Source organism: Propithecus coquereli, unplaced genomic scaffold (genome assembly GCF_000956105.1).
Source record: "Propithecus coquereli isolate 6110/MARCELLA unplaced genomic scaffold, Pcoq_1.0 Scaffold225, whole genome shotgun sequence".
In the NCBI taxonomy this organism is placed as follows: Eukaryota; Metazoa; Chordata; class Mammalia; order Primates; family Indriidae; genus Propithecus; species Propithecus coquereli.
Window position 1 is genome coordinate 133,418 of NW_012147745.1, and position 13,317 is coordinate 146,734.

Genomic DNA, 13,317 nt, shown 5'->3' on the forward strand with positions numbered 1-13,317 from the left:
GCTGCCTGAAGAGGTGCCCCGGCTGTCTGGGTGGTACCTCCTGGCCCTTCCCTCCCTGTCTTTAGGGCCCTACCCGTCACTTAGCTGCCTCAACACAATGATGAGGTTGATGTTAAAGGCATTTCTGTTAAAAATAAGATCTCTCTTAATTTTAATCTGTTAATATTTGTGTTCTTATATTTAATATTTCTTTGTATTTGCCAGGGTATATTTAGGTTTTGTTTTTTCATTCAAATTGACAATCTCTATCTTTCATTTGAAGTGTTTAGGACATTTACAATGTATGTGATATCCGAGATTTTGGGGTTAAAATCTATCAGCTTGCTGTTTTTAGTATTTGTCTAATTTATTCTTTGTTTTTTTTTTCTTTTTGCCTTCTTTTTGACTGAGTACTTCTTATCATTTTTTTCTCCCCTCTTAGCATATTAACTAAAGTATCATGCAAGGACTATCTAACAGGAAAAAAAAAAGGAGAATAAAAATCACAGCATGTGAAAAAAAAATAAGATCTCTCTATGAGTCTTTTTTTTAGCAAAAGCCATTTTATCCTAGAAAACTGTGAGCAGCTGACAGGTGGGTTTCCTCACTCAGTCTATGAGCATTAGATCATATCCTTTTTGTCCGATCATATTTCTGTATGGCTGTCTATGTTTTGTTAAACCTAAGATTAAAAATGGACAATTTCTCCTGTACCTTTGAGTCTTCATTCTGAAGGCTCCCGTGTATACACATTCAATAAATTTGTATGCGTTTTCTCTAATCTGCATCTCATCAATGATTTTTCAGCAAACCTTCAGAGGGCCCAGGGATACCATGGCCCCTTTAGGAGCATGGCAGAGTTGATGAGTGCAAGAAACAGAACGCTTCCTTTGACTCACGCAGAAAACAGAGAATTTTATTAGCCTACCTTTCACAGTTAGGTCCAGCATAGTTTTCTTTGCACATACACCGAACAGCTCCATTTTTCCTGTAGCAGGATTCTGCAAAACTAGAATTGTAAGTGAATGTTAGAAGTCAGTTCCATACACCACTGAAGAGATTGTTTTGCCTTTTTATTAGATCACCTCTATGTTGGTCCCCTTGAAGTTCTAATGGGTGTGATGCTTTATTTAAACTTACTGCATTTACCTTGCAGGAAAGTTCCAACCGGCAGGTCCAGATACAAAATGCCATTCCATTGGTGGGACCATTCCCAGGCCCTATATGTATATATATCAAACACAAATCTAAAACACCTATTCCAAAGCCAGAAATAAAATAATCAAATTTTGCCTGCTATATGATAATCCCTTCTTATTCCCCACCACTTTCTGTGTATATTTTTAAAAGTTTCCCCCCTTTTTTTTGTACTAGATCTTGTCTACTTTTAAAGGGCAGGAACCAGTTTTAAACTATACTCTATAATCTCCACAACCTTAGTTTCTTTCATATGTACCTCAAAGATTGGGGATAAGAGTGCAGGGACAGGCTGAGTTGATCAAAGTCAAAAAATAAGTACTACAGCAAGGCATAGGACCCATGATAAAAGGATTTTAGTCCATGAACTTCCCTCTCTTTCTTCTTCTTCTTCCTTTTTTTAAGATAATAAAAATTAGGACACAGGACAGAAAAGTAATAAAAATATCAGTTCAGCAGGATAAATAACTATCCCTAATTATTAAGGGAGGGGAAATGGGGTTATGCTCTCCACCGTTTGGAAAATTCTACATTGAGATATGAATTGTGCGGGATGTAGGTGTGTGTGTGTGTGTTTGTGGAACATTTTCAAGACTTTTAAATTAGTTTTGGCTTAGGTACCGTACAACCAATGGAGTGTGACCTGCTGCTCTCCCGTTCCTGCATGCATCAGCAATTTTACCCTAACGGTCTTCAGAGGAAAGCAAATGGAGGATGTGTTTGCTTTGTTTGAAGACATAAAATCAGTCAGAAAACAATATGTATTTCTCAGTGAAAGGCAATACCCACAATTTATTTTCTCTAACAGTTTGGTAAAAACATGCCAACAAAATTACATTTCTTTGACCTTTTACCCTTTATTTTACTTGTTAGCCTACTTAAAGAATCACTGTCAGTTAAGAGTCCAGAACACGAACAACCCCCGCATCTTTCTTTGAAAGTGTTCCACCCAGCAGCCCGCCCACGGCTTGAAGGATGAAATATCTGCCGGGGGGCATCTGGAGTCGTCTGCCTGTAGCTGATGTCCTGCTGTTTCAAACAGATGACATTTTCCTTAATTGGAACGATTTCCGTAGCTACTGGTAGAGATGGAGGATGTCTGGCCAACCTCAAAATAAGAACATGAACTCTATGCAAATGGTCCCCAGGAACAACTGCAAACCCTTGGTCTCAGTGGTAGTGGCAGAGACCTGGAGGCAGTGCCAGCCCTGGAGGGCTCATTTTTGTTTTTCATCAGCATAAACTGTTTATGTTTTTCTTAAGGTAAACTCTGGTTTTGGCCAAGGAAATGCAAACACTGCATCCCTCTCAGCTCTCTCTGACTGCCCCTTCAAGTGGAAGGGTGCCTTTTGCTCTTAGAAAACCCTCAGGGAACTTAAAGAAAAATAGACTCTGTCTTTTGTTTGCTTCCTTAACTCTCTCAAGCATTATTTCCTAGTTTTCTGATGTAGCTATTGTAACTGGAAATCCAAATCCTGGGGCTGTAGGCTGAACTCCGGGGATCTTTCAAAGTGTAATTCAGATTCCAAACTGGGGGCCTCTTTGAAAAGTCCTGGAACTTTTATTTTTATAAAAAGTAGCAATGCGAATATTTAAAAGAAAAGCTGAAAGAAACAATGGGGTATTTGATATTTCATTAGTATTTGAGATTAGTTAATTAAGTCAATAATAAAGTCAGATTACAGGTTAGAATCTTACAGGATCCAAGCAAATGTGTTCTGTTTTATAACCACAGACTAACCCCTCCTCCCCTTTTTGCTGCCAGTTCCCCACCTCCCCACCCCCCCAAAGGATTCAGGAAGTAGAGCTATTGCCACGACAGAGAAAAATCTGTAAAGTCTCAGAGGTCTCTTACACCCTTAGCAATTCCTCCCTACTCCTACATACTGTTTACTTATAGGTGACAGATTTTTGGTTCGTTTTCATTTCCAGCAGGTTTTTCAACCTTACATCTGTACTACAGAGATTCAGTTTTTGTATCTGTGAATATGTACCTAACTTCAGAGCGCATTCCCTAAGTCCCTTAACTGCTCCTTTGAACCCTGGATCCACTCACACCCGCAGAAAGAACAGGCATAGTAATGGTGGTCCTTGATGCCTTTGGAAACTGTTTCCTCTCTCAGGACAGGAGACTCACACCCACTTGGCAATTTTCTGCTTCATTCACTGAAAAGAGTTAGCCTTCAGAAGCACTTCTTTTTTAACTAACATACTGGTTTAATGTGGCTCAAAAGGTAAAGGATCATCTGCTCTTGGAGCTTCCAAAAATTGCTGTATTTTGACCTATTTTAATAAAGGCAAGAATTTTTGACTATTGTATTCACTGTGTCACCAGTGACTAGTACATGACTAGCATGTAGTAAGTACTTGAAAAATACCAGTTTTTATACTGGAATATAGTAAGTGCTCAATAAATATATCATTGCATGTAGACAAGGCTTCTCAGTCCATAGGAAATGATGTTCTGAAAGTCTCATATCTCAAGACATTAATGTCAGATCATTTAGATAAGCAAGTCTTGTCATGTGAATGGGGCAAAAATTGAACAACACAATTAGAAAGAACCATCTGAGATTGCCTTCCTAATTCATCTGCTACTACCTAAAAAAACTATCTACAGCTGAAAGCTTATGAACCTTTTGTGAGTAGATGATGCTACACAGCATCTTTATATGGGAGATTGAGTGAAACCAGTTGTTAGGAAGCTGGAGGTAAATATATTTAACAAACCATACCATGGCAAGAAAGAGATGTGCTAAGAGATGGGCTTAACCACATCAAATGTGTTTAAGACTAATGTTTGAGAACAGAATATTAATGAATGATTGAAGAATATACCTAGATGAGGCAAAAAAAAAATATCAGGATATACTTGAGAGAAAATAACAGAACATTTAATGTTTGTATTTCCTCCTTTCACTCCTGGTACCATCCATTTTGCACACATTTTTAATACTATTGAACATGAAAAAATCACAAAGCAAGGTCTGAAGCAGTTGAACACATCACAAGGTAGTAAAGGAAATGTCAGTCCATGCTGGTGTTCAATTAAGAAAAAAATTAGTGAAAAAACTGGTTGACATCTCTCTCTCTTTTCTCTTTATAAGTAAGTGTGTGAGAGTGGGGGGGTGTGGGGGGGCAGGTACTTAGGTGTTTTGTTAGTCATTTTATGTGCATCATTTAATTTCATCTTTACAACAGCTATCAATTACATAATATTACATCCAAACCCTTAGAACCGTGCCTGACATAAGTTATAAATATTAGAAAAAATACAATGTTATATGTTCAAGAAAGAAAACATCTACCTAACACATTTCCATGGGCACTGCACCAACCCAAATGCACCACACAAATTCTCCTAGTTCCATCTTCACAACCCTATGACGCAGATTCTTAGTTCTTAGTTTGATTTGCTACACGAAGAAAAAAGCTGAGATCCAGAGCTGGTAAACGAATCAGGGATGGAGTCAAGATCTGAACTTAGTCTTCTTGACCCCAAATCCCCTGGAAAATGAAATGTAGGGAGAAAGTAACTTGTCTAAGATCACACCGGTGTTATGTGTCAAAACAGGAATATTAATTTAGGTTTGCTGCTCTTTCCATTTGTGGTATAATAAAAAACACACATACAGTATTTAGTCTTTGTCCCTGGTTCCTGGCACAGAGCTCCTATAATGCTTGGAATTTCCTGAGTGAAAATACTGCCTTTAGTTGTTTATAGCAAGCCTGATTCAATATCTGAGTTTATGCTAATGAGATGCTCCAACAGAGAGCATTGTGTCTCTGCACCCTCCCAACCCCACCTCTCCATATCTTGCCATACACATCACTACCAGTTTGCTGTTCCTGAGCTGTATCCTTTGTAATAAAATAACAGTCATAAGTACTGCACTTTTCTGAGTTCTGTGAGTCATTTTAATGATTTATCCAACCTGAGGGAAGGGTTGAGGTGACACTCAGAATCCGTAGTCTGCTGGGCAGAAGTGTGAGTAGCCTGGGACCCCATTTTGGGCTGGCATCTGAAGGGGGGCAGTTTCGTGAAACTGATCCTAACCTATGGGGTCTGTGCCAACTCCACGAACTTAGTGTCAGAACCAAATTGATGGCAGGACATGCAGCTGGTGTAGAGAATTGGAGAACTGGTTGACATTTGGAAAACCATATATTGCTATACCCTTTTACTTCTATACTCTATCATGTTTAGGCCAATAAAATGGCCAGTCATGATGTGATTACTGGATTTATACATATTATATACCTGAAAAGAATTCCATTATTTCCATTAAGATGTATGTCTATTCTCTTTAACTTCTCTCTCAGGTCAAACCATAGCCAGAAGTGAGTGTTTGTGTTCTTGTAAATCTTGTATGAGCCAATTGGCCTACAGCATGTATGCTGCTTGTCTGTGTTCTAATTCTGATTGAAAAGCATATTTGTCTGCCACGTGTAGGGTAATATCTATTCTGTGAGAGTCAAAGAAACAGTACTACTGAAAATACTATATTATAATGAGTCTTTTGGCATTACCAGCTTTGCTCTCTCTAGGTCTTGGCTTTCGCCAAGAAAAGATGAGACTAGCCTTGTTTATAAAACTTGGAGGAAGACTTCATTGACCCTATGATGCACTCCAATATTTTGGGAACAGAGTCTTCACCTATACTGTAAGTGCTTAAACTTCCCTGACAGTGGACCAGAGAACTTTTCTATATGTTTTCCAGTTTCATTTCATCAGGAGGTATTCAGTTTTGACTATGGAAAAATCTCAGAACTCTAGATAGGGAAAAGAAAAGAAAAGAAAAGAAAAGAAAAGAATGATCATTAGATGAGACTGTCTTCCTTTAGGACTTACTTGGCCAGCTGGGGCAGGGGACAGGGGCACGGCTGGCAGAACCGGGGTGCTCCCCTGATGGAATCTCCAATATAACCATCCAAACATTTTTCACAGTGCTCTCCTGTTGTGTTCCGCTGGCAGTGCTAGGAGACAAAAGAGAGGAAAATTGACAAGGATGCAAAAGAAATTTGAAAGACAACAGATCTAGAAACCAAACAATACTTCAAGCCAAGGGGATGTCAGATCTGACAGCTTTGATGGTGTGGGCCAGTACCGGTCAGCACAAGGCCAGTGCTGGAAAGAATGGACAAGTGGAGGATGGATTCCTCCTGGATGTCTGTGTGTGCACTAGCAGCCTGGGGACTCTTTAGGGTCTGTGTGCAGAGGAGATTTTACTCATTTCAATTCAGAATGATAATCAGAATGATCAAATCCTGGATGTTCCAGAAGCCTCAGCTTCGTGCTTAGGAATGAATATGAAATGAAAAAACAAACAAAACAATCAATCGATCAATATCCTTCAGTGCTTACCCATGACAATAGGAACAATAAGGATTTAGGGGTTTGGAAGGAAAAACGTGTGTGAGGCTGTAGCATACATGGGGTACAAGGTAGAAAGATGAACATTCTGCTAATGGATTGGTGTCTTGGACAGTGACACAAAAGAAATAGTAAGCAGGTTTATTTGCATGATTTTTCCACTTGTAGTAAGGATAATAGGAAAAAAAAAAGAGCACAGGACAGGCTGATCCTTCTGCCTGGAATACCTTTTCATCATTCAAGGTCTGCCCTAGGCTTCAAAATCTCTGGAAAGTCCTCCCTGATTCTCCCTTCTGGAATCCCTCCCACTTTCCACCACCCACATTGTCATCTATTATCTGTTCCCAGCCTCAGCGTACTCTCCCCAACACTTTCAGCCGTATTGCTGTGAACTCGAGTGGAGTAGTTAGTTACTCAGTAGCTGTGGAGCCGATGATTCATTTCTACGAGGGGCAGTGATGCCAACACACAGACAGCTTTCCTCTGCGGGATTGGACGAGATGGCACAAGGCAAAGCTATTAGCTCTGTGATATTCTCATCTCCACATTCATAAGCGTGTATGTGTATAAAGGTTGAACTGGGTTTTCAGTGAAAAATTATACTGTTATAATTAGAATACCACTGAAGAGGCACCCTCCTATTTGAGCAATTGCCTTAGTAACACAGATGTACGAAAGCTTCAATGAAACAATCTTTTAAAAATGGTGCTCTGTGGAGGAACCATGGGGAAGGCAAGATGAAGCAGCAGTAGGCTGAACTGTGAGCTCTTTATTTTTGTCTTTATGGTATATTTGAGATTCTGAATAAAATAATGGCGAGGCCCTGCTCTAAACATCTTACATGGATTGACTAATTTAATTCTCCCAACAATCTTATCTCCCCCACTTCTTTACATATGAAGAGAAGAAAGCACAGAGAGCTTAAGTAAACTGCCCAGCATCACACAGACAGTAGGCAGCAAAAGTGAGATGCAAAGTCAGGCACTCTGGTTCCAGAAGCAATCTGTTAATTTCCAAACTATACTGCTGCAAAAATGAACTAATTCCCAATTCTGTGCCCTTATGGCTTGATAGAAGCTTTGGATTCCTTGTCATGGCATTAATTCTGCCATGGCAACCACAGGGCGCAATTACCTCAAGGGCAAAGCACCAAATCTCTCCCAGCTTCTAAATGCTCAGAGTGCAAATAGTAACTTTCCTTATCTGCTTTCTTTTAAAGGGTTGGCTATGAAATTCCCTAAAAGGCATCAGTGCACATCCTGGGAGATGGGCAGAGAGAGTACTGAGGGCAAGGAGAAAAGGTCCAGCTCTTTCATTCTCTAGCTGGTGGACTATGAACAAGTCACTTGACCTTCCTGGTCTCTATCCCCTTGTCTGTAAAATGAAGATTTAGACTAGATGGCCTGTCAGGTTTCTACTAGCTCTGAAAATCTTTTACTCTGAGATGGCTAAATGTCCCTTTGCCTACCATGCGCTGCCATTTGAAAAACAAAAGACAAAAATGACAACAATAAATAAGTATGTTGTTGGGGGGAAAAGTTTAATTCTTAATAAAACTCAGCTCACTTAAAATTGGAATACACATTCTGAATGTTTAGCCAGTGGTTAAGAAAGCTACATCTAGGCGATCATTGCAGATGAGTGTTAGCCATGACATTTGGACACCAGCTGTGTCTCCTCCATGTGAGAAATCATGTCTCTCACCTACTTGGTCACAGCACCAGCATACAATGCAGGAAGAAGGCCCCAAAGGATCAGGTTAGCCTTTGTGTGTTTGTCAGCATGCTGAAATTAGAGATGTAATACTTTACTTTTCTGAATAGAGTTTTCATTAGGCTTCGAGATTAACAAAAAATCCATTAGCCTTCAATGCATTGGATTACTTCTCTTCTCCATTGTGCTTAGGGTGGGCTAGAAGTTCATTTGGATGAATTAAATCAATAGACAAATTGATTCTTTTTTTTTTTTTTGAGACAGAGTCTCACTGTGTTGCCCGGCCTAGAGTGCCGTGGCGTCATCCTAGCTCACAGCAACCTCAAACTCCTGGGCTCAAGCGATCCTCCTGCCTCAGCCTCCCGAGTAGCTGGGACTACAAGCATGCGCCACCATGCCCGGCTAATTTTTTCTGTATATTTTTAGTTGTCCAATTAATTTCTTTCTAATTTTAGTAGAGACGGGGTCTCGCTCTTGCTCAGGCTGGTCTCGAACTCCTGAGCTCAAACAATCTGCCCGCCTCGGCCTCCCAGAGAGCTAGGATTACAGGCGTGAGCCACCGTGCCTGGCCGACAAATTGATTCTTAATCAAAAGGAACCTCAGGAGTCCCGTGCCAGTGGCAAACTTCAGATCAGATTTGCTCCATTCTGGTTCTGGTCACTGGGCTCCTGGCTTTCTCCTGGTGACTAAGCACCAGTTTTTTAGATAGTAACCACCCTTAGTTAGGTCCCCTTCTTAGTTCTTTGTGTTTAGTTTCTTGATCTGGTATTAGCTGTGATGAGGCATTCCTGCCACCAACCACCTGTCTGTTTCTACCTGCTTCTTCCCCTCAATCCCTATCTTGTGCCTCCTTCTGGAGCCTTCCTAGGGAGCTGGCCATATGCATGGCAGTAGCCTGACCTTTGGAGCCACACTTAGCTGACCCAGCAGAGAACCCTGTCCACTGCACTCCAATTCTGATAAGCTGCAAAGTGGTCCATTGGAAAGACACCCGCTATGTATTAGATTCCTACACTGTTTTTCACTTGTTCACCTTTCTGTATCTGAAAGATTAGTGTTCCACTAGTGAAGAAATTGCTTTGCTTGTCTGATATATCTAAAATGGTAGTATAATTTTGTGTACTCTCTATTTTGTTGCTTTATTCAGCTTAGTTCAGCTTAGTTCAAATGGCTCAGTTAAAATCAGTCTGTAAATTATAAAGTCAAATTGACATTGGATGTTGGAATTGAGAATGAATTTGAAGCAGTTGAGGGTGGACAAGGCAGATACAGAGATTTTATAAGCCTTCAAAATGGAGGCAAAATAAGATAAAATGGAATAAAAGAAGGCCTTTTATTTTGGGGTGCTTATGGGAGATGGGAGAAATGAGTTAAGTCAGGCGACCTGTAAGAACTGATTGAAAGGCTAGTGACCGCAGGAAGCTACAAGGAAGGGCTGGTGTTAGAGCCTCTGCTTCCCTGATGAAAGCTGAGAATGAGCGACAGGGCGGGAGCTGAAGAACCTGGGTGTGCTCCGTCAGTAGGCTGGAGCAGGGATGCCAAAGCAAACAGAAAAAAAATGAGTTTGCTTTCAGTATGACACCATAGACTCAACATATTTGCCAACTAAGTGACAAAATAGTCTTTCTACATTTGCAAGCCTTTTCTGTTCCCTCATTTACATTTAATTAAATGCAAATTACATCTTTTTTTTCTTTCTACATTAAATGTATAAGAATATATCTATATGTGTAGCTCTGGGGGATGGGATTGTAGGTGATTTTTACTTTGCATTTCAAACACAATATCTATCTATATTTTTTGTTTGTTGGTTTTCCTACTCTGAGCATATATTACTTTAATCAGGGGGAAAAAAATACTTCACTCTAGACAAGGCTGGATGGAGGAACAACAGTTCAGAGGATTAGAATGGCTACTTCTTTTTGTTTTAATTTTCTGTCTTGGACCAAAGTAATTGCAGGAAGATTGGCGACTTCTCTGAATGTGCAGGCAAATGTTTACACCCTAACCCATCCCCAAACATTTATTAGAACCTCGTATGCCCCAGGAACTGGGAAGGAGTCACATGATGACTGTCCCTCTCAGAAGCTCATGTCTAGGTCAGAGATAAAACCATGATTGCTCCTATTTTGACCACGTCACTGTAAAGAAGAGCGGCTTAGTGATGGCCCTCCATAGGTACTGGCAGGTGGGACTTCTCCCTTTAATTTATTTCAGTCTTCCACCTTATCGACTGCCTAACTAACAGCAGCTCAGTGGACTGACAGTTCTCCATAGCCTTACATTTTAATAAACCAGATAACAAACAGCCTTAATTGGTCAAATTATCAGAGATGTACATTAATTAGTTCAAATGTATCCATGGGATTCTTTTTTCTAAATGTCACTGGGATTAAAATAACAGGAAACCGGAGATGGAAGCATTAGACAAGGGTAGACTTTGGCAGCTGCAGATGCCTACATCGCTACAGAGGACATCCTGGATGCAGTGGTTATTTAAGAAGATGGGGGGAGGGGAAAACAGAAATATCAGGACTAAACAAACATTACAAAGAGATAGCAATGTTTAGTATTTTGCCGCTTAGTTCTCTGTCCCTAGAAAAATGGCAAATTCTAGGTTTAAAATAAATGAAAACATTCTAATTTGCATCTTAATGTAATGTGTGAGTAAAACAGCATTTTCATGTTGTGAAGTGGCCTTAGAGGCCTCTTATAATCAAAATTATCTGTTTAATAGGGACAACTATGCTAATTTTGAGTATATTTAAACAAATATTCTTATAGTCTACGCAAAAATACTCTTGTAGTTTAGGAAAGCCTCTATTGCTAGATAGGAACTTGGAGAATGGAATTTTCCTGATGTATTATTATATAGCTCATGAAGGAACACATGGTATTAGAACATAAGTCCCTAAAAGTGCCCGCTATGACTTCTACCAAAGCCACTTCTGGTAAATATTCCAATATCCATTTTCTCTAAGTTGTCAGTCCACTCATTGAAAACAGGAAATATGTAGCAAGTACTTTTCTGCTAGAAGCCTTCTCAATCTCCTTCATAAGTCTCGATACGCTTCACTGAAGAACAGTCTATTGGAGAATTCATTTAGTTAAGGGGGAAAAAGTCTCCTGGGGACTTGAACACAGACTTACAAAGATCACAAGGCCAAAGCTTTCATTTTCATTACCTGTTTGGTTCAAACTTAAATTTTTTTTTTTAAACTAATTTTGATCTATAGACCTGATTATCTTAAGCTCTAAACTAGTCTATGCAACAACTGTTTTATTCTCCTGGTTTAAGTGGAGTGAAGCCAAACATATGGCAAACTATACCATTACAGAGGAATTTGCATGGATGTTTTCCTCCTCTGTGTATTATTTTCAGACCCATCGCATTGGCCCACAGCAGGAAACCAGCTGCTGAGGGTGGTGAGGCAGGAACCTCTTGAAGCTCATGCACATTCATGCCTATGCCTTGGTGGCCACTTAAAATCAAAAGTAGTTTTTATGATACGTTTTACAGGGAAAGTTGAAGGGTGGGAAAAAAAGAGAGCTTGATTAGCAGTTTGCTCTTATGTAGCTCAAACATCCAGGAAGAATATTTTATCTTCGCCCTAGATACCAAGGCCCAGTGAAGTGTGTGAAGAGTGGTAGGTGCCCCTGACTTACCACGCAGGATCCAGAGCCATCCAAACACTCATTGGAATTGCCACTGCAGTCACAAGGCACACATTCTCCTGACGGGGCGCGAAAGAATCCAGCACCACATTGCTGCAACAGACACAGCAAGAGCATTTTAGTTACTGAAAAGATCGACTTGGGTCAACGTTTTCTGCGAAGAATAAGAGAAGATGATTATTAAACTATCTAAACATTTCTAAAATGATCCTACTAAGTGATACATACAAAATATACTATAATGAACTATTTATACTACCATTCAGTGATAGGTGATGTATATATAATTTTCTTTGTTACATGTTTTTTTCTCTCTTCTTTTCAAGAGACTAGAAACTTCCTTAGCACTATCCCATCATTGTAAGGAAGAATAAGAAGTTATTACGTAAGAGTAAGGGAGAAAGAAATTTTCTAATGTTTTCTTCCAATACAATGCAAAACAAAACAAACAAAAAACCAAGACTGAGAATTAGTCAGGGCGAGGAATTGCACCATGTTCCCTATAAATAAAGGCTTCTGGTTTCAGAAATTATTGGCAATGGTATAATAACTTAGAGCTGAGTCTTTCATAAACTTGGCCTCTTAAAAAATTCTATTTCTTCAGATGCTAAAATTTTAAAGGCAAGAGTAAGAAAGTTAATGAGTTCTTACACTTGTCAGATCCTGCGTGGGTGCCGTTCATGTATGTATTTCTTTTGTCTTCATGACTCTGGGAGGAACACATTGTTTTCCTTCATTTTCGTGATGAGATAATGAGACTCAGAGATGCTAGGTGGCTTATGGGGATGTTAAACTATCCACGATGCACCAGTAGACTTGCACAAGCACGAACTGCCCTCCCCCAACGTCGCCAGTGTGCGAAACACTGTGTGAGAAACACTGTGTGATTGTTTCTGGTTTATCCTATTGAACGGATACATATTTGATATTTCTTTGGAATGTCTCAGCAATGCAGGGAAAAATGGCATTATAGGCCTGGAAGTCTACTCCCTGCCCGTCAGAAAGGCTTACATCTAAAGAATTCCAGACAGATAAGAATCTGCTTTGTTTCCACAGACTTAACAGAGAATGAGATTTCACATCACTCCCCCCCATCGACCCATTGTAGTTTGTACTGCCCTGGCTACCAGGAAATTTTTCATTATATCTGGCTGAAGTCCCTCTGACTGCTATGCAAACCCATTTCCTCTTGCTTTTTTCTCTGTAAAGAAAGAATCACTGGACACCATTCACAGTATAAAAACACCATCAATTTAGACTCAAAGACTAAAATTTAATATATTCCATTTGGAGGAAGTTTAATAGAGAATGACATTTGTCCATGAAGAAAAGGCAAAGAGATTTCATCTTTCCAAGTTAGAGAAATAAACCTGAGAGG

The 13,317-nt window shown here is 39.7% G+C and overlaps 1 protein-coding gene across 2 annotated transcripts in view; it reads right to left on the reverse strand.

The window, feature by feature from the left end:
• Positions 1–13,317, reverse strand: part of LAMA4 (laminin, alpha 4) — a 132,589-nt gene that overhangs the window by 85,811 nt on the left and 33,461 nt on the right. For both annotated transcript variants that reach the window (XM_012645091.1, XM_012645090.1), the window contains exons 3-5: positions 11,931–12,032; positions 6,029–6,153; positions 908–988 (exon numbers count right to left, since the gene is read on the reverse strand). In XM_012645091.1, the coding sequence (XP_012500545.1) occupies positions 908–988; positions 6,029–6,153; positions 11,931–12,032 (308 nt within the window). The remainder of the gene's footprint in view (positions 1–907; positions 989–6,028; positions 6,154–11,930; positions 12,033–13,317) is intronic.